This window comes from Genypterus blacodes, unplaced genomic scaffold, assembly GCF_046128005.1.
Source record: "Genypterus blacodes isolate CSIRO-AG114 ecotype Tasmania unplaced genomic scaffold, CSIRO-AGI_Gbla_v1 ptg000204l_1, whole genome shotgun sequence".
NCBI lineage: Eukaryota > Metazoa > Chordata > Actinopteri > Ophidiiformes > Ophidiidae > Genypterus > Genypterus blacodes.
The window spans coordinates 150,326-176,480 of NW_027467003.1; the positions used below are offsets into that span (position 1 = coordinate 150,326).

Sequence of the window (26,155 nt, forward strand, 5' to 3'; positions counted from 1 at the left end):
CAGAAGCTCTCGTTGTTGTACAAAGATGGACAAACTGGGCCAGCGGCAGCAATTACGAACTGCTGGCTGGGATCCACGCTCCAGGCTTTGAAATACTTCAGCACCCACCATGATCACCTGATTCGCTCCCCTGCGCCTTTCATCTCTTCCCAAACACGAAGCTAAACGGCTTCGGCTCACAGCAACAGATTCACCTCGTGGTGTTTCTGAAAGAGAAGAAAAAAGGAACTATTGTTGGCAGAAGTGTGTCAAGTCTGAATGAGGTCATATTGGAAGCTTAGATTCCTCCCTACACTAGAACTCAGATCAATCAACTCTTAAAGCACATTACTTCTTCTTCTTCTGCTATAATTATTACACCTGTAAACAACCTTGTTATCGCAGAATCATGTCTTGTGTCCTTGCCTGCCTACAAGCAGCCAGTGAGCTGCAAGGGTGATTCTCTGTCTTGCTCAAGGACACTGCAGCAGGGCCCTCTGGTTTGAAGGATACTACACATTCCTATAGACCACATAGAGAGGTCGTTGCTTTTTGTAAACCTCAGTACAAACGCTTTACTGTACAACCGGCACAACATCTATGAAATACTGGAGCATTTCAGAGCTTTAAGTGAGTCAATGTCCTGGTGTAGGTCTGTAACATTCCTTCACTGACCTGGTTCCTCTGGATTGTTTGCTTAACCCAGAACCTTTGTGTGCTCGAGCGTTTCTGTTACATAAACCTGCTGTATGGAAACTTTAGTATTTTGACATTTCTGCTCTACGGGAAGAAAGAAAAACAGGAACTAAATAAAATCTCATGCAGGATTAGCAGGAAAGCGTTGCACACAGGAAGTCGTCCACAGCTTCCTCCTCGTCCCCTCTTCATACCGAGAGGAGAACGAGATGTTAACAAGCTCTTCCTTAATGGCCGTGGAGAAAAAAGCCCAGGATTCCCAAAGGCCGAATTCTAGAAAAGATAATGAGCAGGGAAGCACTTTAAGACAGAGCAACTCTTTGTTTCCAGTTTGAGTTATTGCTGCCTGAGGGCCCCGAAAAGCCCGCGCGTGTTTTATAGCCGTACTTAGACGGACACCTTTCCATCTTCACAACAGCTCCGATCAATACATTTCTTCCTCTTCTCCATTTGTTTTATTTTCCCCTGGCAAGTCGCAAGTCTACCATAACTCCTCCACTTAAATCCCACCTGTTTTCCGACCGTCTGATTTCAGTTTCCCGACAAACAACCGTGAGCCCGAGTCCACTTCTCGCACATTCATGGCGCTGGCTTATCTCCATGTCACTCTGCCAGCCGGAGCACCGAGTCAGAACCTACAGCTATGTTTGTCTGCAGCCTTTCCGTGTCACTTGCCTGAGTTTGGAGTTTGATATCATCATTACTCTGTTTGTCCACACTGTCAGATTTGGCGGCGACAGACACACAAATACACTCAGGTGATGCAGCTTATCACAATACTATAACCTCACATCATGTCTCTGTGACCCGTGATAGAGTAACTGATTGAATATTGGTTGGCACAGGACGGAGGAAGGTCTTTGGCTTGGTAAACCAGTTCAGATATTCCAGCTGGCATTGCTACAGTCCGGAAGATACACACGCATAACAGATAAGAGACCTTCTACTGGAACGGGAGGCTTCCAGTCATTCATTCACAAACAGATTGGGAGGAATTTCAGCTGCGCCTCACTGTAGCTATGAGGGGCTGCTCGTTAGACCATACCTCCACCAAGGCCTAGCAGTGATATGGGTCAGACGTGGACCCATGATTCGAGGGAGCTAACATAACTAGCTCCACTAGATGGCGCTGTTTCCAGTTTCAGTGCTAAATTGACAAAAAATGTTCCCAGACAATCTAAACTTGCTAGATCTATGTGGCTTTGGCTCAAACTGTTAAACAGCTACAGTGCCCCCTATCGTTTAGTGCAGGTACTCCACTCAACTCTCTCTCTGTTCACCTACACATACACAAACCTTGGCATCAGCCGACGCTACGCCGGTCCGAGTAATCAACACAGATCCTGTGAAAAGAAGAAAACGCTGAGAAACTAGAGGATCTGGGATACGGAGGAGAAACATAATGACTGCAGCCAGATCTGGTTCCTCTCTCTCCCTCTCTCCCTCTCTCTCACTCTCTCTTCCTCTTTCTCACTCTCTCTTCCTCTCTCGTTCTGAATTTTCTGCCTTAAACTTTCAGGCTTTTGACACACTACCACAAATCTTAAATACACCCTTTGTGAAGCCTGCATGTGCTTCATTTAAACACGTAGTTCATATTTCACACAGTATTGTTCTTTATTTTGGCCCGAAAGTCAAAGAAAACAGCTGTTAGGCCCCTGCAGGAGGTCCATCACATCCGTGCAGTTAGAAGGGAAAACAAATCCATCCTCCATAAATTCTCCTTGAGTAGATGTTCCAGTTTCCTTGTGGATGTAAAGGGGAGAGGAGTCTGTTTTCTTTCCTCCGCTTGGTGATAAGTGAGGTGAAAGTAATCTGCTTTGCTTGGCTGAAGCCGGTGGCAGCGTCCTCAGAGTCACGTACGGCAGAGGGAGACCGGGGGTGAGGCCGGAGCTCAACCAGCCCAACCCTCCCAAACGCAACGTCCACCAGTGGAGGAGGAGATGAAAGATAAATCAGGAGAAAGAAAGGAAACGGAGCAAAATGGAAGAGAAGGCCGACCTGCTCACACTTCTAGATAAGGTGTGTGTGTGTGTGTGTGTGTGTGTGTGTGTGTTGGTGGGAGGGTTTGTGCACCAGAACACGTCGCTGCTTACCCGACTTTAGGGTGGTATCCTTTCATCACACGCTATGGGCTAGAGAGGCATTACTGTGTGTGTGTGTGTGTGTGCCTCTCTCCAATCATGCAGCCCGCCATAGCACAATACACCTTCTCTAGCCAAAACACAGAGGGTGGGACACACACACACACACACACACACACACACACACACACACACACACACACACACACACACACACACACACACACACACACACACACACACACACACACACACACACACACACACACACACACACACACACACACACACACACACACGCTTGGTGGAAAATGTCACATGGCGCTCAGCAGGAGACGTGATTTCACACACAGTCACATTAGAGACAGGGCGCCTCCCTCGTCTTCTCACTCAAGTGAGGGCGACATGAACGCACACAAACAAACACACACACACACACACACACAAGCTCCATCCAGCCCGGTCTCACACACATTATGTCATGATCAGATGTTTCCAGGGAGGCAGGAGAGGAGAGACGGATGAAAGACGAGGAGATGAAGCGAGACGTCTTTGATGTTTGGAGGAATTTCTGTTCACACACTCTATTAAAGCATTTAAAGAATTCAGAGATGAAGAGTTTGCTGCCCAAGGTAGAGTTTGGTATTTACTCACTCACCTAACTCTTACATCAGCAAAGGGAAAAGGGGGAAAATCAGAGTACAAACAGTTGGCATGACGTCAAAAGAGTCCAGAACAGGACGGACTCTGATCCAGAGGTCAGGACGAAGATCAACCAGAGATAAACATGAAGAAGAGTGTCAAGAGAAAACAAAACACACACACTGAGGGTCATGTGGCGTTTACATGAGGAGATTTAATACGAACTCAAACTAAACTTAGATTTAAGATTTAGCGTTTAAAGTAACTGACATCTGTTTTTATCCTACATTTTATTTGATTTCCAATGTTCCTATATTATTTAAAATCGTAAAATAAATAGCGATTGATTTAAATGATCAATATTCATTTTTTAAGTCTAAAATATAACAAGAAAGATTTTGGAAGAGATGAAAGAGTAAACCTGTGTTCAGTTTGCCCTCTTGTTTACCTCACAGGCTCATCAGCCCACAGTATCACTGCAGAATCCCCTTAAACTCTTCATCCCGACTTCCTCCCCTGAAACAGGAAGCAAGAAGGCTTCAACTGTATTGCAAAACAAAGCACATGTGTGGTTTGATACTGTGGGATCAGTTTTATTAAAACCCGTGACACAGAGCCTGGACTCCTTCTCAGAGTCTAGACGGCACTCAGCTCTCTGCCTTTCTGACTTCAAAACATGTCCAGCCTCCCCACACACACACACACACACACACACACTCTTCAACTCCTCAACAATTGAGCGTTGTGACGTCTGTAGACTCTGGTTTTAACAATACAAACACTGTGAGGTGCCAAGCGTAAGACAGAGGATTCCTGTGCCACCAAATGTCTATTTATAATGTGAAACTACGAAAACACTTTGATACTTTGTGTCTGATGAACAAAAATGGAAAGGAACCATTTAGTTTATACACTGAAGTAACAAATGGACAAAAAACTATCTAAGTTCCTCTGCATCACACCTGGCAGCCATCATCTCCAGGCCTTGGCTTCCATCTTCCTTCTCTCCCCTCCTCAGTGTTTCACCGTGATGGTCTTCACCTCGGTGAAGAAGTGGTAGGAGTCCTTCCCTCCTTCCCTCCCCACACCAGAGTGCTTCATCCCTCCAAACGGCAGGTTCAGATCTCTCACCAGCCAGCAGTTGGTCCACACCAGGCCTGCCTGTAAGCGCTTGGCCACCCTGTGCACCTTCCCCACGTCCTGTGACCACACGGTGGCCGCCAGACCGTAACGCACGCCGTTGCCCCGGGAGACGACCTCGTCTTCAGTATCGAAGGGGCTGACGCAGGTGACGGGACCGAAGATTTCCTCTTGCATGACGCGGGAGCTGTCCGAGATCCCAGAGATGACAGTGGCCGGCATGAAGTAGCCGGCGGCGTTGCTCTCTGGGAGGTCCAGCTTGTCCACCCCTTCGCCACAGTGGATGATGCCACCTTCTGATTTGGCCAACGCCACAAAGCTACGAACCTGAGGAGCGAGGATGAGAGATTCAAGTACAGGGGGAAAAGAAAGATGATAACAAGTTATGTATTCTAAAGTCGGACACCTTCTCCAGGTGTTCTTTACTGATGAGTGCTCCGTTGTTGCTGCTGGGGTCAGAGGGCACGCCAGTCTTCCACTTCTTAGCAGTAGCCACAAACCTTTCCAGGAACTCAGAGTAAATGCTCCTCTCCACATAAATCCTGCTGGTACACAAGCAGACTTCACCCTGAGAGGAGGAAGGAGCAGAGCAGAGACCCTGATGAGTCCAGGAGCCTACGAGCCAGACTGAGGCTTTATCGCCCTCATGTGGCCACAATACCACACTGCATCCTCAGACAGAACTCCTTCAAGACATTCACTTCACTCACTGGCATTATCACACACATTCCTACGAAGCAAAAACACGACTGCTATCTTCTCTCACCTGGTTGGTGAAGCTGGAGGCAACGGTGGTTTTGATGCATTGGTCCAAGTCTGCGTCGGCGAAAATAATGGCGGGGTTTTTACCTCCCAGCTCCAACGAGAGCTTCTTGCAGTAGGGGGCGCTGCGCTCTGTGATGCGCTGGGCGGTGCCTGTAGAGCCGGTGAAGGAGATCAGCGGAACGTCGGGATGGCCGACGAGGGCGTCACCTGCCTTTGGGCCGGTGCCAAACACGATGTTGATCACTCCTGGAGGAACGCCTGGAGACAGAGAGTTTGAGGAACGCTCCGTACGTTGTGTGTAAAAGCGAGTTCAGTGTTGCATTGTGGGTGATGTAGTCCTACCAGCCTGCTCCATCAGCTTGCACATCATCCACGCAGTCACGGAGGTCATCTCGCTCGGCTTGGCTACCACCGTGTTGCCCGTAGCAACCGCTGGGGCGATCTTCCAGGTCAGCAGGTAGAGGGGAAGATTCCAAGGGCTGATCAGACCGGCTACAGACACCAGAGGAAAACAACAAGTCAAACAAAGACAAATGTAATAATAACTTCATTTATAAACACACACACACATATTCACACATGCAGCTCTCACCCACTCCCACCGGAGAGCGAATAGTGAAGTTCAAGCAGCCCATTTGGTCCATCTGGCTGCATTCAGTGGTGTGGTGGATCACTGACGAGGCGAAGAAGCGGAAGTTGGACACAGACCTGGGAATGTCCACCATCCGGGCAAAGGCCACCATTTTACCTGGAAGGTTACAGACGGAGATTCAGTGAGTGTCCATCAACCGCAGTGCAGAATGGATGAACTTCTATGACCAAATGGACAAGAAGTGATGAATGAGTGACTTCCTCCTTACACAGAAACGTTCTGCAAGTAGAGGCTTTATTTGAACGAGCACCTATAATATACACACTCATTTAAACTAAGTATGTACTTCTGTCAATGTTTGACAGCGTCGTCTTCACCCACTGACCCTGCAGCCCCAGTGACTGTGCAGAAAAACACAGATTAATGTTTAGCGGTGACCAAACTGTACCTTGATCTCGGGACTCGGCTTGAGCAAACTCCTCCAGGTTGGCTTCAATCAGGTCGGCCAATTTGTTGAGGACCTGCGCCCTCTGCTCGGGGCTGCGGGCCGACCAGGCGGGGAAAGCCTCCTTAGCTGCAGCCACCGCCGCCTCCACCTACACACACATATACAAACACACACACACACACACACACACACACACACACACACACACACACACACACACACAGGGACGCTGGAGGTGTGTGTACGTTGTTCACACAGGCTGAGGGATTGCTTCATTGCAGACACTGTTGACTGTGTAAAGATCAAAGTTGCTTCGCTCTGATTGCTGCAAGCCCAAAATACAAGTGCAGCACACACACACACACACACACACACGCGCACACAATCACACAATCTAACTTTGTAAAGCTCAGAATGATTTGTCCTTTTTAATAATGTGTTTAATTTGACTTTTCTGATTTGTAGCTACTTAGTTGTATTTAAATTTGCTATTTACTGATAAAGTTTATCACAGCTAAAGAAATAAAGAAGAAGCTCACACACACTCACACTTTCTAAATCCCCCAGAGCTCCTTAATAGTATACACATGACGTCATTAATTGCGTGCCCTGAGGCTTGGATTCAGGTTTGTGCAGAGGTACCGGATGTGTCTCACCTCCTGGGCGCCGCTGTCCGGGACCTTGCAGTAAACCTGTCCAGTGGCCGGGTTGTAGGAGTCGATGTGGGCCGAACACGGGACGAACTTCCCCCCGATGAAGTTCTCCAGGACCAAGTTAGAGCTCGGGTCAGACATGGCGGCAAAGGAACAATCGTACTGGTCTAATAAGAAGGGCAAGAGAAAGAGACAAACTCCGAGCGGGGGCCGAGGAGACTGAGTGTGTGTGATTGATTTGCACCGAACCTCCCACTGCACGCACACACACACATTTCAAAATAAAACTCACTTTGGACTCTAAGGTGTGTTTGTTTTTGTATATCGAGTTAAAGTTATTGCTTCGGTTTGTTGTTTGTATGCCGTTTCATTTAAACTATAGTTAAAAGTGCAACTATTTTGATTTCAACTGTGTGTATCAATTTTATAATGCATGCATTATATTAACTTTATGAGTAATGAATGTATGACACCAGTTTCACCTTTTGAACTGAATGATGAATAAATGAACTCCACCTTATTCTAATTTGAGCTGCACCTGTATATGTTGTTAGTTTTGTGCTTGAACTTGTTTTGCCGTTGCACTTTCGCTCTTACTCACTGTAGAATTTGATTATTTTTGTAGTTGAACATCTGCGTTTCTTTTTCCTTCTTCATAAACTGCCACGGAACACTCACACAACACACTGTGCACACACGAGCCTCCGGATAGTGGCGCTACTGCACACACATTCAAATGTAGAAACCCCAATAAAAGCAGCAAACCAATGAAAGATTTACAAAATAAATCCTTCCACAGGCACTCGGGTGACAGCAGATCAGTCAGGTCGACTTCACATCATCTCCACTTTCGCCATTCTTTTCCTTTTTTCAGACTTTTGAAAGGATGGAATAAAAACTCAAACTACAGATTACTGATGTCATCTTCATGTTGCATCACTCCTCTTCATCACACCATCATCACCAACACTGATTTAACACACGGATGGAAACAAAGGTCGTCCTCCTAACAAATCCTGTCTGACCCCTAAATAAAAGACAAATTATATACTTTATCTAAATTAAAAAATAGATACTACAGGTCAGCACGTCTCATTAGGTGAGGAGATGAACTCAGTCTTTGTGAAAACTGTGATGTCACCATCACATGGATAATCCTACATCCTTACATGATTCAACTTAACATAAGAGAGAAGTACCGCCTCCTCACAAGGGAGTAAACCTTCTTATGCCTGCCTTAGTAAATCAACTGCTAGGATCTTCTTTCTATTGGTCTGTCCTGATGAAGCAGAAGCAGCGGTGCTCCCTGGGTAGTGTCAGAGCTGACGGATGTTTCTTGTTGTGCGGTTAGCGTTGGATTGAAGCGGCCAGGTGCAGCAGCTGATGCTCTGGATGGATGGATGAATGGGATGCGACCCTCTGACTCAATGAGAATGACATCTGTTAAGGAATTGCACTTTGTCTCTGGCTACATGCCGCCGCCTCCGCCGGATCCAGCTCTGACTGGCTTAGTCTCCGTAGAAACAGTGGTCATTCTTTGATCTGCAACACAAATGCACAGACAAATAGTTGTGGTCAATTTGTTGATAATGAGAAAGTTTCAAGTTCAAACATTAAGAGTATCATTCTCCTGTTTTAATGCTACTTTAATGCTAACTACTGTGTCCCTCTGTTAACGTGCATCACTGCAATCAAGTGGTCAAAGAAATTCCACGTTTGGACCTCAACAGGACATCTTGTTGTCATCCTAATGTACTTTAGTTGTGTTTCCTCCCAGCACTTCACCTCAGTCACCACCCCTGCAGCGATAGTGGAGCCGACGTAGCGCAGCATGAAGCGGCCCAGTTCCTTGAAGTCCTTGTACAGCTCTAACGACACGGGCCTCTGGGTCTGGATCTCCACAATGGCGTTCATACCCTTCCCCAAACACCTGGACAGGGAAGACGCAGAGAACTAAAGTGTTGCTTTCCGTTGGCGAGAGAGAAACACCTCCATCAACTCTTGGACACTAGAGGGCGTAACAGTCTGAAGACAAACGTATGAAGCTTCTCCCTCCTCCGTCACTCACTTTGGTTTCTTCTTGAGGACCTCGCCGCTGCTTTTATGAAGGACACTGACCAATTTCCTGATGGTTGCTGGTTCACTGACTGTTTGGTAATGCAGCAGTACCTACAACAAGCACACAGACACACACTCACTCAGAAAGAATACGCACACATACCGAGAACAACAACAACAACAACAACCAAGAACTCTTAAGTGTGTGTGTGTGTGTGTGTGTGTGTGTGTGTGTGTGTGTGTGTGTGTGTGTGTACTCACGGGAAAGCCTTGTGTGATGGGCACCTCAATATTAAAGAGGAGGATCCGGGCTCTGAATCGAGTGCAGACTCTGATTGGCTCCTTTGGATCGCAGCACACAGAGCCAACGCTGGAGAAAAGAGCAAGGAACAGTCAATATGAAACAAATCATAATGAACGATGAAATAAATTGTGTATTAAAACAAATTAAACAGCAGTGTGAAGGTCTGACTGACTTCATCTTGATGATGTCCATGCCGGTGACGGTGAGGTTGACGTGGTCTCCGGCTGCAGCCCAGTCCAGAGCTTCATCGTGCAGAGTGATTCCTGCCAAACACACAGACATGCAGGGTGTTTGGGGTCAGCAGACTGCCACAGGATGGCAGTGTTGCACTCTCTCATCACCAGACACACAAACACACACACTCTGAGACACAGAGAAGCACCCACAGCACACAGATAAGCACCCACAGCACACTGAAGACGCAGGTGTACTTGCTGATGTTGTGTTATTGAATGAAAGCAACAGAAGGCACCGGCCATTCATTTGAGGTATAACTTACAGGAACATCCTGTCTGAGTAACCAAGTGACGAGTCAGTTTCATGTTTAGTTCTCGGGTCTGAGCCTTCACACTCTGTTTTTCCCTTGCATTACTCTGAGCTGCCTTAGCGCCTGTAGTTAGATACGTTTAAATGTATATGTGTGTATTTTTAATCGCTCTGGATCGTCTTCTTCAAAGCATATTACTGTTAATTTAGGGGTGCCACCATTAATCAAGAATATAATTGATTAAATATGCACGTTTGAGAACATTTGAAACAAAAAATAGTAGTTCTGTATCGACTCTGCAAAATGCAAACTGAAATTTGAGTTGGCAGACGACACACAAGTTAGACTGAGGCACCGACACCAACGACATAAAAGGACATGGAGAGAGTCAAATATATCATAGTATAAATGACACATTATTTCTAGCTATCCAGACCATAGCCAGCATTTTGTTTATCCTAATGGATCAACTCATCATAACATCTGTATTAAATGGCTGAATTATGATTGATTAAGTCTTAAAATTAATATTAGTTTGAATTGTTAACATTGCTCCTCCAGTCAGAAACACGACTCTGATGGACTCAAAGTATACAGGTGCTTCTCAAAACATTAGAATCTGGTCTCTTCCCCATGATTGTGTCTCCTACTGAACCAGACTGAGAGACAATGGAAAGGCTCAGGAAACCTCAGCAGGTGATTTGAGTTAATGAGCTGATTAGAGTGAGACACTGTGAGGATACTAGATGGAACTTTATCACTATGTTAACATTTCTGAGATACTGAGTTTGGGGTTCTCATGAGCTGTAAGACAGAATCATCAACATTATAACAAATAATGGCTTGAGATATTTCACTTTGTGTGTAATGAATCTATAATATATGAGAGTTTACCTTTTTGAATTGAATTACTGAAATAAATGAACTTTTCCATTGATTCTAATTCATTGAGCTGCACCTGTATACACATGCGATTATTAATTACAAAAAATCAGCTTCAATATCGATGATTAGTTAATCTGCAATGCTCTGTCTGTCTGTCTGTCCTTATGGCATCTGTAGAGGAAACGCTCCATGACAAAAAATTAGAAATTCAGCTGAAATATTGAGCACCAGCCACCATCGCAAACAGGCCACTCAGACACACACAGACACACACAGACACACACACCAGTGTACCTTTGACGGTGCAGGTTTCGTTGGGAGGCATGGCCAGTATTCTGTCTCCGGTCTGAATGTAGCCAGCCTCGATCTTCCCTGTGACACAGAAGCCTGAACCCTGGTCTGAGGGGAGAGAATGCAACTTCAGCCGTTTGTTTCATACAAAAGAAGAAACTGAATCAGGTTAAGAGTGTGTGTGTGTGTGTGTGTGTTTGTGTGTATGTGTGTCTTTACCTTTGTACACATCAGAGACACACAGTCTAAAAGGCTTCTCCACAGACCTCAGAGGGGCTTTGAAGGCGTCTGCACACAGGGCAGAAAAGAAGATGGGATTAAAGAAAGTGAAAAGAGGAAGGAGTCTGTGAAAACCAGTCAAGTTAAAGAATATGATCAAAATTGCGGCAGTCAGCGGAGATGAATCACTTTCCCTGGAACTGAACGAGCAGCACAGATCTGCACTCTCTGCAGATGTCAAATCAACATGCAGCAAATTCTTAATTCTTTACACAGTGCAGCCGGGACACCTGAGTCCAAGTGTCAACAGCCAACCCTGCGGGCGGCTCGGCCCACGCCAGCGTGCCTTACCGATCTGTTCCAGCAGGCTGGGTCCAGAGTACCAGGAGGTGAGCTCTTCCACAGAACACCTGGTGGTGAGGTTGTCCCCTGACAGGCCGCTGGTGGGGACGTAGAAGACATCGGACTCCTGGAGAGAACAGATCGACACACGTCAAACACAGCCGGGAGGAATTGGCTACAGGCTGGAAAATACGCTCCACAGAAACAGATAATGACTTTGATACACAGAGTAATCTACTCCCGAGGTGGTTGAGAGATGATTCGCTGCCAACTCACCTTGAATCCTGCCTGCTTGAGAAAATGGCCAAGTTTGGAAATGATTTCCTTGAAGCGTTGGTGTTGCCAGTTTACCTGGTTTATGTACACAGAGAGGCAGAGTTTCAAAACCGTTTCTGCTTTGACGCAGAAATGTTTCAGCCACAAGCAAGTGACAAAAAGCAACACTAAACACACAACTGCACAATTCAAACACTCAGACGCAGCACATATCAAGTCAATGAACTTTCAGAACTTCAGCCTAACACACTGCAATGACTTTAGTTTAGTTTGGTTTGGTTGTTAGTCAAATCAGTCAAATCCTTCATCCCTGCTTGCTGCACTGACCTGGTCCATCTTGTTGACGGCTACCGCCAGCTGAGTGACGCCGAGGGAGCGGACCAGCAGAGCGTGTTCTCTGGTCTGACCGCCGGCCTCGAAGCCGGCCTCAAACTCTCCTCGGCTGGCGTCGACTACGAGCACGGCAACATCGGCCTGGACATGGAGAGAGGGGGAGAGAGAAAGAGAGAGAGAAAAAGAGTAAGTGAGTGAGTGCATGAGATGAAATAACCTTTCACACACACACACACACACACATAAAGATTGAGAGATTGAGATTACATTACATTACATTACGAGCATTTTGGCAGACGCTTTTATCCAAAGCGACTTACATTACATTACCACCCTTCGCAGAGGGGGGAGCAATTGAGGGTTCGGTGCCTTGCTCAGGGGCACCTCGGCAGGGGCTCGAACCGGCGACCCTCCGGTTCCCAAGCGGAAGCTCTACCCACTGAGCTACTGCCTCCCCATAAACACAGCAGCAGAACGAATGAAGTCTGAAGTTTTAGCAAAAATATACGATATAACTAGGCCAGCTTTCTTATTAAAAGCATTTAAAAACGTGATTATTCAGGTTAAACTTAAACATTGTGTCATTTCACATCACCCAGTCTTAAGTAAAGTGCTTCAAAATGAACGGAGGTGCGCTCTAGACTTTTACAGCAGATATTCACTGGCTGTGAAACTCCTGCAGCCTCGCCGGGCTCATAGCAGAGAGCTTAGTCACAGCATGATGAGGCTGAACGTGACGGCAACAGTGAAAGAGGACAGTCATCTGGGGAGAGGAGAGATTACAGCGGTGCCCCAAAACTGACGAGACAAACACACCCTTAACTTAAAAAACACCTTGCGGTACCTACACCCAAAACCACAAGAGTAATTTCAAATCAGGCTGACGGGTGCGGCGAGATGAAGGTGCAGCACAGAAGGAAGGAAGGAAGGAAGAAAGGAAGCAGCCATTTTTTTTATCAAGCAAGAGGTTTGACAAGCTCAGAGACACTCCGGCTCGTTTTAAGGGTCAATTGAGTCCACTTTAGCTGGTTAATGAGTTATGAGATGAGATGTTTGGAGCTCTTGGAGGTCGGTGGAAGAGCGAGCATGTGTGTGTGTGTGTGTGTGTGTGCATCCTCTGCGTACCTGTGCAGCCCCTGTGATCATGTTGGGGATGAAGTCTCTGTGTCCCGGCGCGTCCATCAGGGTCACCACCTTGGACGCCGTCTCAAACTTGGTCATACCCACGTCCATCGTCACGCCTCTGCAGTCAAAGAGCACATGACTGGCTATGAGGCTATGATCTTTTTAGACGCGCACACAAGATTGTACAAAGGAGAGAAAGTGACTCAGGGGACGATGAGATGAAGGGGAACAACCCATATGGTTTGCCGAGTTGTTTCTATGTGGGGAAACCCTGATTTTAAATGTAGGTTGCTGTATAGATAGAGATGAATTTCGCACATTCTTTTTGTTTTGGAAGCTGCCGAGTGAAGAATGTTTCACAAGATGAAGCTCCATCCCCATGAAGTCAGTGACTAGACCGGGATTTTGACTGCCGGCTTTGTTTTTCCCACCACATAGGCAAACCAAAGGCAAACCAAAAGCACACAGGAGGGAATGCAAACTGCGTCTCAAATAGAAAGTTATCTCAAGAAAGTTCAGAGTGCAGTTGTCTAAGCGTTTTGCTCATTCTGCATCACACTCAATACCAACCAGCGTCATGGCCTCTGTAGCCAAATCCGACTACTGCACTCACAAAAAGGGAATTTCCCCGTGCAGATGAATGAAAACATCGCAGTTGAACCTGAACCCACCATGTAAACACGTCCACTTTGCGTTGAAGATGATCAACATGTAATGTTTTTCAACGTAGTTGTACCTGTCTCTCTCCTCGCCGGTTTCGTCCAAAACCCAAGCGTAGGCGAACGAGGCCTTGCCCGCCTTCTTGGACTCCTGCTCGTACTTGTGCATGGTGCGCTTGTTGACGTTGCCCAGCAGATAAAGCAGGTGGCCCATCAACGTGCTCTTTCCTGCGTCCACATGACCTGCAGACAGCCAAGAAAAAAGCGGGGGAGGGGGGGGAGGATAATGAGAATTTGGTTGCTGATAGACAGAGTGTAGGACGTGGTGTAGGTTCGTAAGAGGAGGATGATGATAAGCAGAGACAGAGGAAGAGCTTCACAGGAGAGACGTGACAGGTATGAGGAAAGGGAGAGGAGATAAGAGGCGGCGGAGGGGAAGCCACAGACAGGAGAAGGAAAGACCCGGCGTTGCACAAGAGTGAGAGAGACAGAAACGGGAATAAGGATGGAGGATGGAGGGGGGGGAGGGGAGGGGGGGTGGGTAAAACGAAAGGTTTCACAGGCAGTGGGAAACTAGAATCATCTGCACTTCTGAAACTACCGGGTCACTTTTTCTGCTGCAACAGAGAAGAAACTCCGATTTTGCAACTGCACCACGCTGAAGTGAGCTCGGTGTTAGAACACACACACCAGAAACAGAGCAGATCAAACCAATAAAGAGTGAATGCCGAACTGCGTGTGAAAGATCAGACGGTAAATGACATTGGGGATTTTGATGTGGAGCTTTTGATATGACAAGTCTTTATTAATAGAAACATGTGGCAGAAGATATTAGCCTGCCTCTGTGTAGTGATCAGACTGTCAGGCATACTTCAATTAAAATCACCTGGTTGCTCTCTCTGTGTGTGTGTGTGTGTGTGTGTGTGTGTGTGTGTGTGTGTGTGTGTGTGTGTGTGTGTGTGTGTTTAACTTGCTGTGGATGTTTCCTACCTATAACCACTAAATTGAGCAGAGGTTTGCCCCCCTGCCGCTTCTCCAGTTCGGCTTTAACGTTGATCTGGTGTTTGGCCTTTCCAGGGGTGCGGCCCGGCGTGGTCATCGCAGAGGGCTCGTCTCCGTTTGACCCCTTGGACGGGGTCTCGGGGCGTTTGGGGGTGGAGGCCTCTACAGCGGGTGTGAAGGCGGCCTCTTCGGGGCTGCCTCCTCGGCGTACAGAGCCATTCTCCCCCGGGCTGAGGAGACGACGTAAGCAAGTTAAATTACATACAAATCATGTCAGTGATCCACATGTAAAGTGAACTGCTTTCCCTTTAAATAGGCGGAAGAATTATAATCTTGCTGAGGGCCAAGTGATTTTCATTGTAAATCTACGAGCCTTTTTATTCATGAGAACTCGTTCAAGACACTAACACACCGAGTGTATTTGCATGTGGATGTGCGTTGAGTACCTGGGAACATCGAAGCCCATGGTCTGCTTCTTGCCAGAGATGGTCATACGAGCCACTTTGGGCAGAATTTCGGAGTCCAGCTTATTCTGAGCCACATCTCTGCTTTTAGCTGAGGGGAACACAAGAAACACACATGTACGTTCATTTGTTCATCCATGCAGGCATTTGTCCTTAATTCACCAATAAACTAAACAATTCTACAATCAACAATGACATTGTCCCACAAGAACATTTACTGTATCTTCAGATTCACCACACATTTGATCATCTGGTGGCTGCTTGACATTAAAGCCGACTGTGCAGCCATCAGAATCATGCAAAATCAATAAGCAGTGTGTGTGTGTGTGTGTGTTAACGGCATCGCAGACATCTAATGCAGTTTCAAACAAGGAGGGAGATCACACGAGTTTAAATATTTAATAGGAACAAAACACAAACACAACTACTAAACAAAGAGTGAGACAGACAGACTGACGCCAGGTTTTGGAGCTCATCCAGGTGATGATTGTTCCCCCTGAATCCTAAAAGGGGCCTGAAGAAAGGAACCGCAACAACAACACATAGTGTAGTGTAACTGTATTTCTCTGCTCGTAGTTAGGTGCTTTCCTGGCATGAGAAAGTCTATACGTTAAACGTGTGATCTCGTGACGCAATCATTTGCATTCTGCGCCTTCGATCTGATAGGGAGTCCGTATTCTGCAGGAGCGATACTTGCTTAGGCCGCTGCTGTGTCATCCCAGTCCCAAATGGCCGGCAGTCGCAGTCATAGCGACCCGCTTCTGATTCATTTAGACTCGGGCTGCACAACCAAACCTCCTGCACGCCGCGCTTCGACATCCTGGTTCAGAAAGGGTTAATTTCAGAAGTGGCCGTTGCCTCGCAAGCCCCGCGTAAAATAGAGCAGTGTGACGCAGCATTTCACACAATGATTCTTTTCAAAAAAGGTGTCATCTTGGTGAAGTGCAAAAGGAAGTCAAAGTGTGTTTTATCAACCCAACAGACTCACACTTACGCACAAAATGGCCCAATTGTTGCCTCACATCCCAGCACCTTTTGCTTTTATCTCTTATGGTCACTTGTAAAAACACGGCAAGCAAATTATGTAACTGCACTACTTTGTTTTATGAGGCAAGAACAGCATCGGTTGGTGGGATTCAGTTTTATCACTCCATCAACTTGTTTGAGTGCAGTTATGTTTTTTTTTAATCTTCAACCGTTGTGTGCACTTCCATATGCTTTACATAGATAATTCACTATTAAAAACACACCGACGGCGGCTAACAGACAACCTGGGATGGGTAAAGACGAGGTGCGATTCCACTGAATTATTAGTGAACTTTCTCTAACCAGGCATTCTCTAAATGACTGGCGCTGCATTAAGAGACAACAACAAAAAGTCCCTCTCATTGTGAAACACTGATAGATAAAGTTACATACGTACTTCTTTATTCCCCACAAACAGGTTTGCATGCATTTTGAAATGTGGAGAGGAACCAGCAGCAAAAAGGCCTTCTGGCTGTGAAGACGCATGTGTAACTATGTCAACAGCCTGATTCTGGATACGATTAGTCTGACATGAGGCCCTCAGCTACTTTTTAACAGATGCTTCCACACGGATTAATCGATCTTAAATGGCATCTTTGAAACAGTCACGGGTCATTATCGCTAAATCTGCTCTTCATTAGCGTTATCGCTCCTGCGGTCATCAACAATATCAGATAGAGAAGAAGTATATTCTCTGGGGAACTTGTGTTCTTCCTGCAGCTGGCGGCCCCGACTTGTCTCCGGCGCGGCACGGTGCCGTGGAACTTTCTCCCACCTGTGTCACAGCTAAAACACACCACAACATCAAAACTACTCAACTATCTGGAGTTAACCACCAACCACCTGATGGGTTTTTTTTGTTTTTCCCTTTTCTTCTCAGATCTTCACATCTTTAGTTTTTCCCCAGGTGAAACAGACTCATTCTCCCTACGGCTCTTGAGCAATCACCAACCCCTGCTTTTACTGGCGAGCACGTTCCTCTATCTAAACACTGCATCACCTTTGCGAACAACCAACTTGCAAGCTCAGTTTTGGGCTACCCCTGGAGGCAGCTTTAGCAGAGGGGGGAGGAGGGGGGAGCAGCCTGTCAACAACTCCTCAGTGGGAGCAGGTACAGATGCTCGGAGCAGGATCTCCTAACACTGTTTTGACTGGCAGGTAAATAGCTGGCATCCTCCCATCCAGGATTTCTCTGGTGTAAGGGTCCCTTTGCCGTGTGCAGGAGCCGGTGACTCATTTGTACGCCTTGGCCCGAGGGCTCAACTGAGCACAGGATAAGAGGAGTCAGCCCAGGATATGCAAATAACGCCCCCCCCCCCCTCCCCCCCATCCCCCTGCCCACCACCCTCTGAATGAAGTCAATTCTGCAAGCAAAGTTAGAATAACATGGCGAAAGAGCGGGTGAAGGGAGAGAGAGAGAGAGAGAGAGAGAGAGAGGGGAGTAATGATAGCATGGTGCCTGTGCAAAGAGAGGGAGAAGGAAATGGAGAGAGCAGGCACTGGAGGTGTTTTCAAATCATTTACACCTCTACATGTCTCTTATTATTTGACTTTTATTAAATAGGCATTGTATCACACTCGAGTGGATATCTGGAGCTGGTTTGTGCAGTTTCCCGCCACTTGAGGCCGCTACAGAGTTAATGTGTATGCATAGGTAAATTCAGAAAGAAAGAGCAACACAAAGAAGGGGGAAACAAATATTTGACGGATTTAGGAATACCTGAGGCAAAAGGATCGAGTCTGTGGGAAAAGTTGTTTTTCCAAGAACTTTGCCATTTCTGACGTGAGGTGTGACACACAAGGCACGTTTAGAGCGTCATCACACACAAATCACCTGATATACTCTAGTATTTGTTTGCATCTGGACTCTGTGGTACATTGGGAGGCGGTTTCTGATTCACCTGCTATTGCATTCACATTTAGAAAACGACAGAAACTAATTTAATGATTTACGTGCACTTAGGAGTGGAGATGAAGGGAAAAGCTCAGAGGTCTCGCCTGACCCCCTTTCAGGATGAGTCACACACACGCGCATGCACACAACCAGAACTTTTAAGCGATATCTGGTAGCCCTCGCTCGCCTACTCATCTGTCGACACTGACTCACCCCAAATACCCTGAGAACTCTGGCTCACACCGCCTGAACTGAAAATGTAACTAAAATGTAACTTCTCAAAACTACAGAATACCGTCACTAAATCTAATCTGAAAAACCGCTTTGCTTGTCATGTTTTTGAAACTTTCTCACACTCTAACCATAGAGAGTCTTTGCCACTCTGAAGCAGGGACACTGGACACACTAAGGTAGCTGTTCACATACAGATCACATCTCATTCGACCACACTGCAGCTAATTGGAGATACAGAGACACCGCTTTGTTGTGGTGCCAAGCCAATACCAGAAAGCAAACACTTTATATGAGCTGAGGTTTGTCTGTGTATCATATTATACTTTGTGCCTTTTCCAGCCAAAACCCTTGAACGCTTTCTGAGAACGGTGCTGCTGCAACCATTTCCATCTGTTCAATTTGGCCGCCTTTATTATTCACTCTGTAACTTTATGGCTTTTTTTTCTCTATAAATACACCACAGCAGCACAAAAAGGTAACATCAATGCCATACTTTAGCCACTTCCAGCGAGTTTGAAAGGTTTTGTTTTTCCAGCGTTTGTACCACAATGCGACAAAACAGTGTTTGTGCAACATGCAGAGCCTGTACAGACGAAAGACTTGATCTGTCAAAGCCTTTGACAAAGCTGTGAAAGCAAAGAGACATGATCAGATTTTTCCTACGTAGGTGGTACGAGTGAGTGAGAGAGAGAGAGAGAGAGAGAGAGAGAGAGAGAGAGAGAGAGAGAGACAGAGGATAAGGTGATCGGCTGCCGTGCTGAGGCGACGTGTGTGTGCTTGGTGTGACATTTTCATCCAGAGTGCAGCTTCCTGCTCAAACCCACACACCGGCTCGTCTTAAGACAACAGGCCAACAGTTGCTGGACATGGACGCGTTAATGTCAGTGCAGCAATTGCAAAACAGGATTGGTATCTTCACTCAGATGTTCTGCCAAACTTCCTGACCGCAGAATCCCAAAGATAACCAATCATTGCAAACATCATTATGCTACCGTGACTCCGTGTACACTCTGAAACCGGTTTGACTCCTAATGTTTGACTTGTCATCATTACCACTATAAGGCCTCTATTATCTACTGCCTCCCTCAGGCACACCAGTCTATGTTTGACACCCTTAGGGTCCCATTCACTTGTTTTCTGCACCTGTATAAAGTTTACACACACATCTAACACAAACCCAACACAACCCTACCCCTTCTGTCCAAAGACGCTCCACACATTCTGCAAAAAATAAGGTGCTGCATGAAAATGACTAAGTGTTACGGAAAGTTTAAAAAAGGCCCTAATAACTTTCCTCCTGTCACAAGAGAAGCCTTTAATTAACCCTTACAGGATTACCAGTGCAGGGTTCATTTCAGCACACACACACACACACACACACACACACACACACACACACTTTGAGATAGTACTTTCTGATGATATCTATTAACAATCAAACAGTTCTTTTCAGCCCAATTCAAATTTCTGTCCTTTTAGTGCCTGGTTGCTCATTTCAAACCATAACAAATGACTCACATTCAAAGGGGGAGATGTCCTAAGAAAAGAGTTAACCTAAAAAAAAATATACAGCCACTGCACCAGATAGATAACTGGCATTCAAATACAACATGATGACGGTTAATGCATGTAAACATACTTGAATCAAACATTCTTGCATTGAATAGACTTACTTCACACACACACACACACACACACACACACACACACACACACACACACACACACACACACACACACACACACACACACACACACACACACACACACACACACACACACACACACACACACACACACACACACACACACACACACACACACACACACACACACACACACACACACACACAGAGCACGCCCAGACAGAGGCGTATTCAAAGAAGATAAATTAAGTCATCTTTATTTCAAAATCGGCAGATAAAGCTCTGGAAGTGTGTGATAACACACGCAAATACAATTTGTACACGGTAAAATTCAAAACGTGCAAGAGCCTCAAAGTCTAGTATCGTTTACGATCGGTATTAAACAAAAAAAGTTAAAAGAGTTTTTCTGGTATGTGTGTTCATGTGTGTGTGTTCATGTGTGTGTGTGTGTGTGTGTGTGTGTGTGTGTGTGTGTGTGTGTGTGTGTGTGTGCGCACTCACTCATGGGAAAATCACCAGGTGTCCTCTAAACCAAAGTGTGTGCCCCCCATGATCTCAAATGCAGGCAGCACTAAACCAGTACAATGGTTAACTGATCCATATTCCAATAGCTGCAGCACACCTGCACACTAAGTCAACCTCTTTTCCTCTGCTGAGGCAGCGGGGATGCAGCTACAACTTTAAAAAAAAAGAAGAGGCTGCGCCAAAACATACACTTTAATCTTTCTTACATAATCTTTCTTGGATCTTTCCTGGATAAAATCTAACTACTCTCATACAAAAAATGTTGAATAAAAGTCAATAGCTTAAGCGTAGAAAAATAGACTCAAAGTTAAAAAGTACAAAAAAGTGAACCTGCAATAAATGACTAAAGTAAACTGACTAAACATTCTTAAAATACTTTGCATCTGTTTTAAGTTTCTTCGATGTGATTTGTTTCAAGCTGCCGGGAGAAACTGAGACTCGTTCAGCATCATAAGACCTGTTGGCTAACCTGCTGGCTGACCTGCTGGCTGACCTGCTGGCTGACCCTGCTGTATCAATGAAGCTTGAGGTCAGCAGCCAGCATTATCAAGCATTGGTTGGTCCCCAGAGTTTTGTTCTGCACGCGAAGAAAAGTCATGTAACCAGCGAGACCCCAGGATCTAATCCACTCAGATGATTTAGCACCGACCTGGTTACAGTTTAGTTCAGGCTTTAATGTGAGCGCCATTGCTCTACCTGGTGAAAGCTTTCCTCTGATTGGCTCGGACAACGTCATCAGGTGACGGCGTGTCGAAGAGGAAAGGTGCGATTGGGGAGAGAGGGGTGTGTGGCTCGTTGGACATGACTTGCTGGGCGTGTGGGCGACACAGGAGCGCCTGGTGACCTCTCTCTTTCCTCTGACCTCTCATTTTGCCCTTCATCACACTCTTTTTCCTCTTGGGCAGGCTGGGGCCTTGGGTTGACAAGGTAATGCCAAATACTGACGGTTTTGCAAACACTGATGAATCCAAACCCGACGCAAACGGACTGGGCAATAAGTCACAGTCGCAGTGATGAGAACCCACTACAGGCGATTGGGCCATGAGCGCACTCAAATCTATATTGGAGTTTTTGTGGTCTGGTTCAGGGCGGAGCTTTCTTTTAGCTCCACTGCCAGCCAAAGTGTTTGCCGACACATCAGCCCTCTCTGGTTTGCTCGATGAAAGGAGCGATGCGAGGGAGTATTCTGACCTGTTTGAGGCGTTTGAAGTTTCGCTTTGGTGTTGAGAAGCCAAGTGTGACAATGAGAGAACCGCACTGCGGCCCGGTGGCTGTTTGGCCACGTTTCCCACCGATTCTGCACTGATGGTTTGACGACGCGCAAAGGAATCCTTGACTTGATGCTGCAGGACCAGCTGAGACAGCGAGAGCGGCCTACCTGGGCACAGTGGAGCCAGGCTGGTAGATTTAGGAGGGGACCGCCTGTGTGTTTCGGTGTTTTGTGATTGAGAAGGAAAGCATGCCTCCTTATTTTGGTGCTGTGATGCGAGATGAGACAGCGAGAGCATTTGTTTGGGTGTGGTTATAACCTGGTGTTGTTCAGAACTAACGCTGCTCTGTGGAGCAGGGAAGGAACTATCGAGAGTCGGGCTGCGGTGTGAATGGTCCTGGATTAGATCAGCCAGCGATGGGCTTTTCTTAGGATCAGCCACTATGGCTTTACCTCCGGCCCCTGTGCCTAAGGAGAGATTGGTGTGGAGGACAGAGCGAAGACCTGTGAACCCAGGGGGGGGAGCGACAGAAGAGCTTGCAGCTGTAACTTTGGGGTTACTTAGTGACAAGCCACTCAATGAAACTGCAAGGAGGGAGGGAGGGTTGACAGGGGGAGCAGAGCTTTGAGTTGCTGCAGACATGTTTAAAGAGGCCAATGTTCCCAATGACAGACTATTCTGGGTCGACTTCAAGGAGGCGGGGGTACTGGGACCTGTGGTGAGAGCCCTTAATGAAGCACCGGCAATTGCTTGCGCTGTGTCATCAACTCTTGTCTTACAACTTTGCTCATGTTTGGTCATCAGCTGCATCAGACTGGTGCCGCCGCTAATGCCTGGCCCGGTGCCCCGATTCAAAACGTTCTGACGTTCAGAGCTGCTAATCACTGGGTTGGTTTTAGGTCGAAACAAGAGGTCGTGCAAGTTCAGTGCTCCAGCTGGCGCACGTGGCTGTGTGTGTTCGCTCCCATCTGTCTGAGGTCTGTGTGACTTGGATGCAATGTCTGTGTGAGAAGCTCCTTACCTTACAAAAGCCAATTGCAGTTGGCGAGAGGAGGGAGGACGACCATGGAGCAGATCGAGAGGAGACCAGAGATGAACCATGAACAAGGAGGGAAAGAAAAGAAAAAAGGCATTTTATCAAACACATGTATTTGTTTTAAGTTTAAATATGTTACCCAACAGTCAAACACCACCTGTAATGTTTATTAAAGATTTACATGGCTAATTTTAATCTTAAATAATCAGATTCCTCCACTGTTCTGTGATAAACTAAAGAGGCTTTTCACAACCAGACTTTGAATACTGAATAATACTAAATTTTTTGAATTTTGCTGAATATTCTGAATGCAAATGTGTAATGAAATGAAATAAAAGCTGATCCAATTTTCTGTCTATCTTGTGTGTAAATAATAATAGAAAAAACCCTAAAAAAGCCACAAACACAACACAACAACTACTTCAGGCGTACCTTTCTCTGTGTGCGGGGCAGTGAGGGACTCTCTTTTGGTTCTCTGAGGAAGCGGTTCTTTCTCCGGGGCAGCTGTCGATACAGATGTCATCTCTTCATTGGTGCCCGGTGCTGGTTTAGTGCCATCAGACAGGACCGCATCCAGCGCCTTCTGTGGGTCAAAACCACATTTTACGGCCGCCTGGCTGAGGACCGAGTCTGGCACCGTGTCTCCCAGAACAGCTCGCATTTGGTCCAGACACGAGAACAGTTTGGCTACAGAGAAAGAGAGAGAGAGAACACATTTATATCATCAACACGTTTGGGATCTTCAGGGTGAAGGGTCAGAGGTCGTCTATTTTGTGTGGATTTAAAATGGAGCCCTTACCTTGATCGAGAGGGTCGAGGCTGTGGCTGACGGTAGGCGACATAGGTGGCTCCTCATCTTCGAACTCTTCCTCTTCTAGAGGTTCCACCGTCGGCGCTTGCTTCTCTTGCCGTGAATAGATGAACTGTGCAGCTGCGTTACACGGAAACCTTTTCATTCAGACCGATTGCTGGCAACGTCTTTATTGATGAAGTCAATGTTTTATCAGTAATTAGAGGACAGTACACAACATCTTATTTTAAATCACTTTCTTTAGTTGACTGTACTGGTGATCGTCTATCTTCTATAGAGTGTAGTAGCTAGATGACACCAATCTATAATCATTCATTCATCCATTCATTCCAACCTGTTGCTGGTGATATGCAGAAGTCATCATCCACTGAGTGCCCGTAGTCATCATCGTCAAAGTCTGAGGAAATACGATTAAAGTTAAGAATGTATGTTGTTCACACCAACAAACACAACAACAATGTGCAAAGAGGAGAGAATGAGCTCTTTGTGGAAGCTGAGTCAGCAACTAGACACAAAGCAAAACAACTCAGTGAAAACAACGCTGGAACTTAGCAAGCTAGCTGACCACTGCTAACTGTGCCAAACTACACATTTTATTGTGTGTAGACGCGTGATATTAAGTTTTAAACACACTTAATTAACTATTCCACTGTGGGGTGTAAAGTACATGTTGACGTTTTGGGTGTTAAGTGACACGACAGCAACCTTATCTCCCCAGCTAAGTTAGCTAGTTAGCGTGCTGCCTCAGCTACGGTCAACACAGTGGCCGTTAGCTCCGCGGCTAACGCGTTTAGCAGACTGAGGCCTCGCCCCGAGGTTTAAAGAGTCAACATTCACTTCATGTTATCTACCTTCGTCGTAGTTATAACCTCGAACATTTCTGTGCCGAGACATTGTGTTAACGTCTTGTCTTCTGTCGGCTCAAAGGCTGCTGCTGCAGCGTGTGTCTCACTGCTGTGGAACTACAACAGCAGGCTGATTAGAGGCGACTCTTCAGCCTGGGAAACAAAAATACATTTAAATAAACATGCAGATTGTATGTCAGTTAACTAAACTTTAGTCTAAGTTACTATATTATAGCAAATAAAATAAAATAAAAATTAAGTTTTATGTATTCGATGACGTAACTTCCGGTAGCGGTGCCGTCCACATGGCTGATCTGGGATCTGATGCCCGACACAAATTTACATTTTGTACAATCCAGCAGAGAGAATAACTGATCCCCTCTCAGTTTATGTTTTCTGAACCGATAATAATTAACAATTATTGTGAATAAATGTGATGGTGACCTACATTGCTGCATGAATCACCATGTTCAAGATGGACAAGGTGAACTACATTTAGTAATGTCTAAGTATGACATCACTGTTGTAACTTTGTTAGTCTGGATGGCATCAAATTTGTAACTTTACTAGTTTGATGACTTCACTGTTGTGTATTTAAGTAGCTTTATGGCCTGACACTGTTTTAAGCAGCACAGTTGTTTGACTATACATTCTGAAAAGGGAGCAGAAGGAAATGCCACCACACATAAGATTTAACTTGGAGCGGAGCAGTGAAAGTTTTTGTTAATAAATGCTTGAATGTCACATCTGCCCTGCCTTTGAATAATACATTAACATCCTGGACGCTGCTGCTCCTGCTGTGGGGATGATGATGAATGCCTGCACGCAGTCATACACAGAATAAAGCTTTTGTCTGAGTGATTCATTACGTGAAAAAGCAAGAACAGAAAAAACAGAGCGATTTAAAGATTGTGTTTCTCTTTGCGTTGAGAACATCATTTCAGTTAAAGAGGTCATGTGAAGTGCAGAGAAGCGCGGAGTAAACGCGCACACTTTCCAATCCCACCTGTGATCTTGGGGTGGTATTGTCTAAAATATCTTTGTCGAAGGTTATGCTCTTTGATTAGAGACCAGCCTGTCTGGATTCACACTACACACACACGCAACGAGTGACATCACTTTTTCCTACAATCTTTGTATCACAAGAAAGCTGTAGCCTGTCTACCACAAAAGAAAAAAGTAAGATGTGGGTGCCCCTGTTTGTGTCGGTGTGTGCTCTCTGTCCATGGTTATGCAAACGTTTAACTGTGACTTGGTCTTTGCACATATCTTTCTACAATGCATGGAGTGGGGATATACTGTGTGTGTGCTGTAAGTGGTGTTTTACACATTGCAAGATCGACAGAAGTCTGTGTGTGGATGAATGAGAGGAAGATGAAAATGTCACACAGGATAATCTGATACCACCGTTGATGCAGGAAAAGGATACACTGGCACATCTGCAAAATGAAATGAAATATGAGGTTTGGTGTGTCTCCCCCAC

General features: G+C 46.0%; 2 protein-coding genes across 3 annotated transcripts; both read right to left on the reverse strand.

Annotated features, from left to right (window-relative positions):
• Positions 1-3,970: 3,970 nt before the first annotated feature.
• On the reverse strand, positions 3,971-7,243 carry aldh8a1 (aldehyde dehydrogenase 8 family, member A1). Its single transcript, XM_076169491.1, has 7 exons — positions 7,003-7,243; positions 6,347-6,494; positions 5,899-6,054; positions 5,649-5,798; positions 5,308-5,564; positions 4,948-5,109; positions 3,971-4,868 (listed from the first exon to the last, which is right to left on the reverse strand). Exons 1-7 carry the CDS (start codon positions 7,138-7,140, stop codon positions 4,416-4,418), a joined length of 1,464 nt encoding a protein of 487 aa, XP_076025606.1. The 5' UTR covers positions 7,141-7,243; the 3' UTR covers positions 3,971-4,415.
• A 578-nt stretch (positions 7,244-7,821) lies between these two features.
• Positions 7,822-24,787, reverse strand: hbs1l (HBS1-like translational GTPase). Of its 2 annotated transcripts, XM_076169475.1 has the most exons (18): positions 24,679-24,787; positions 24,162-24,224; positions 23,816-23,947; positions 23,449-23,703; positions 15,427-15,535; positions 14,969-15,210; positions 14,056-14,221; positions 13,320-13,437; positions 12,189-12,335; positions 11,862-11,936; positions 11,595-11,712; positions 11,244-11,312; positions 11,028-11,132; positions 9,534-9,624; positions 9,319-9,427; positions 9,068-9,168; positions 8,785-8,929; positions 7,822-8,541 (listed from the first exon to the last, which is right to left on the reverse strand). In XM_076169475.1, the coding sequence occupies exons 1-18, from the start codon at positions 24,719-24,721 to the stop codon at positions 8,530-8,532; spliced, it is 2,100 nt and encodes a 699-aa protein (XP_076025590.1). In that variant the 5' UTR covers positions 24,722-24,787; the 3' UTR covers positions 7,822-8,529. The 2 variants fall into 2 exon arrangements, with proteins under 2 accessions (XP_076025590.1, XP_076025592.1); XM_076169477.1 differs by lacking the exons at positions 7,822-8,541; positions 8,785-8,929; positions 9,068-9,168; ... (9 more) ...; positions 14,969-15,210; positions 15,427-15,535 and adding an exon at positions 20,456-22,996.
• Positions 24,788-26,155: the final 1,368 nt, after the last annotated feature.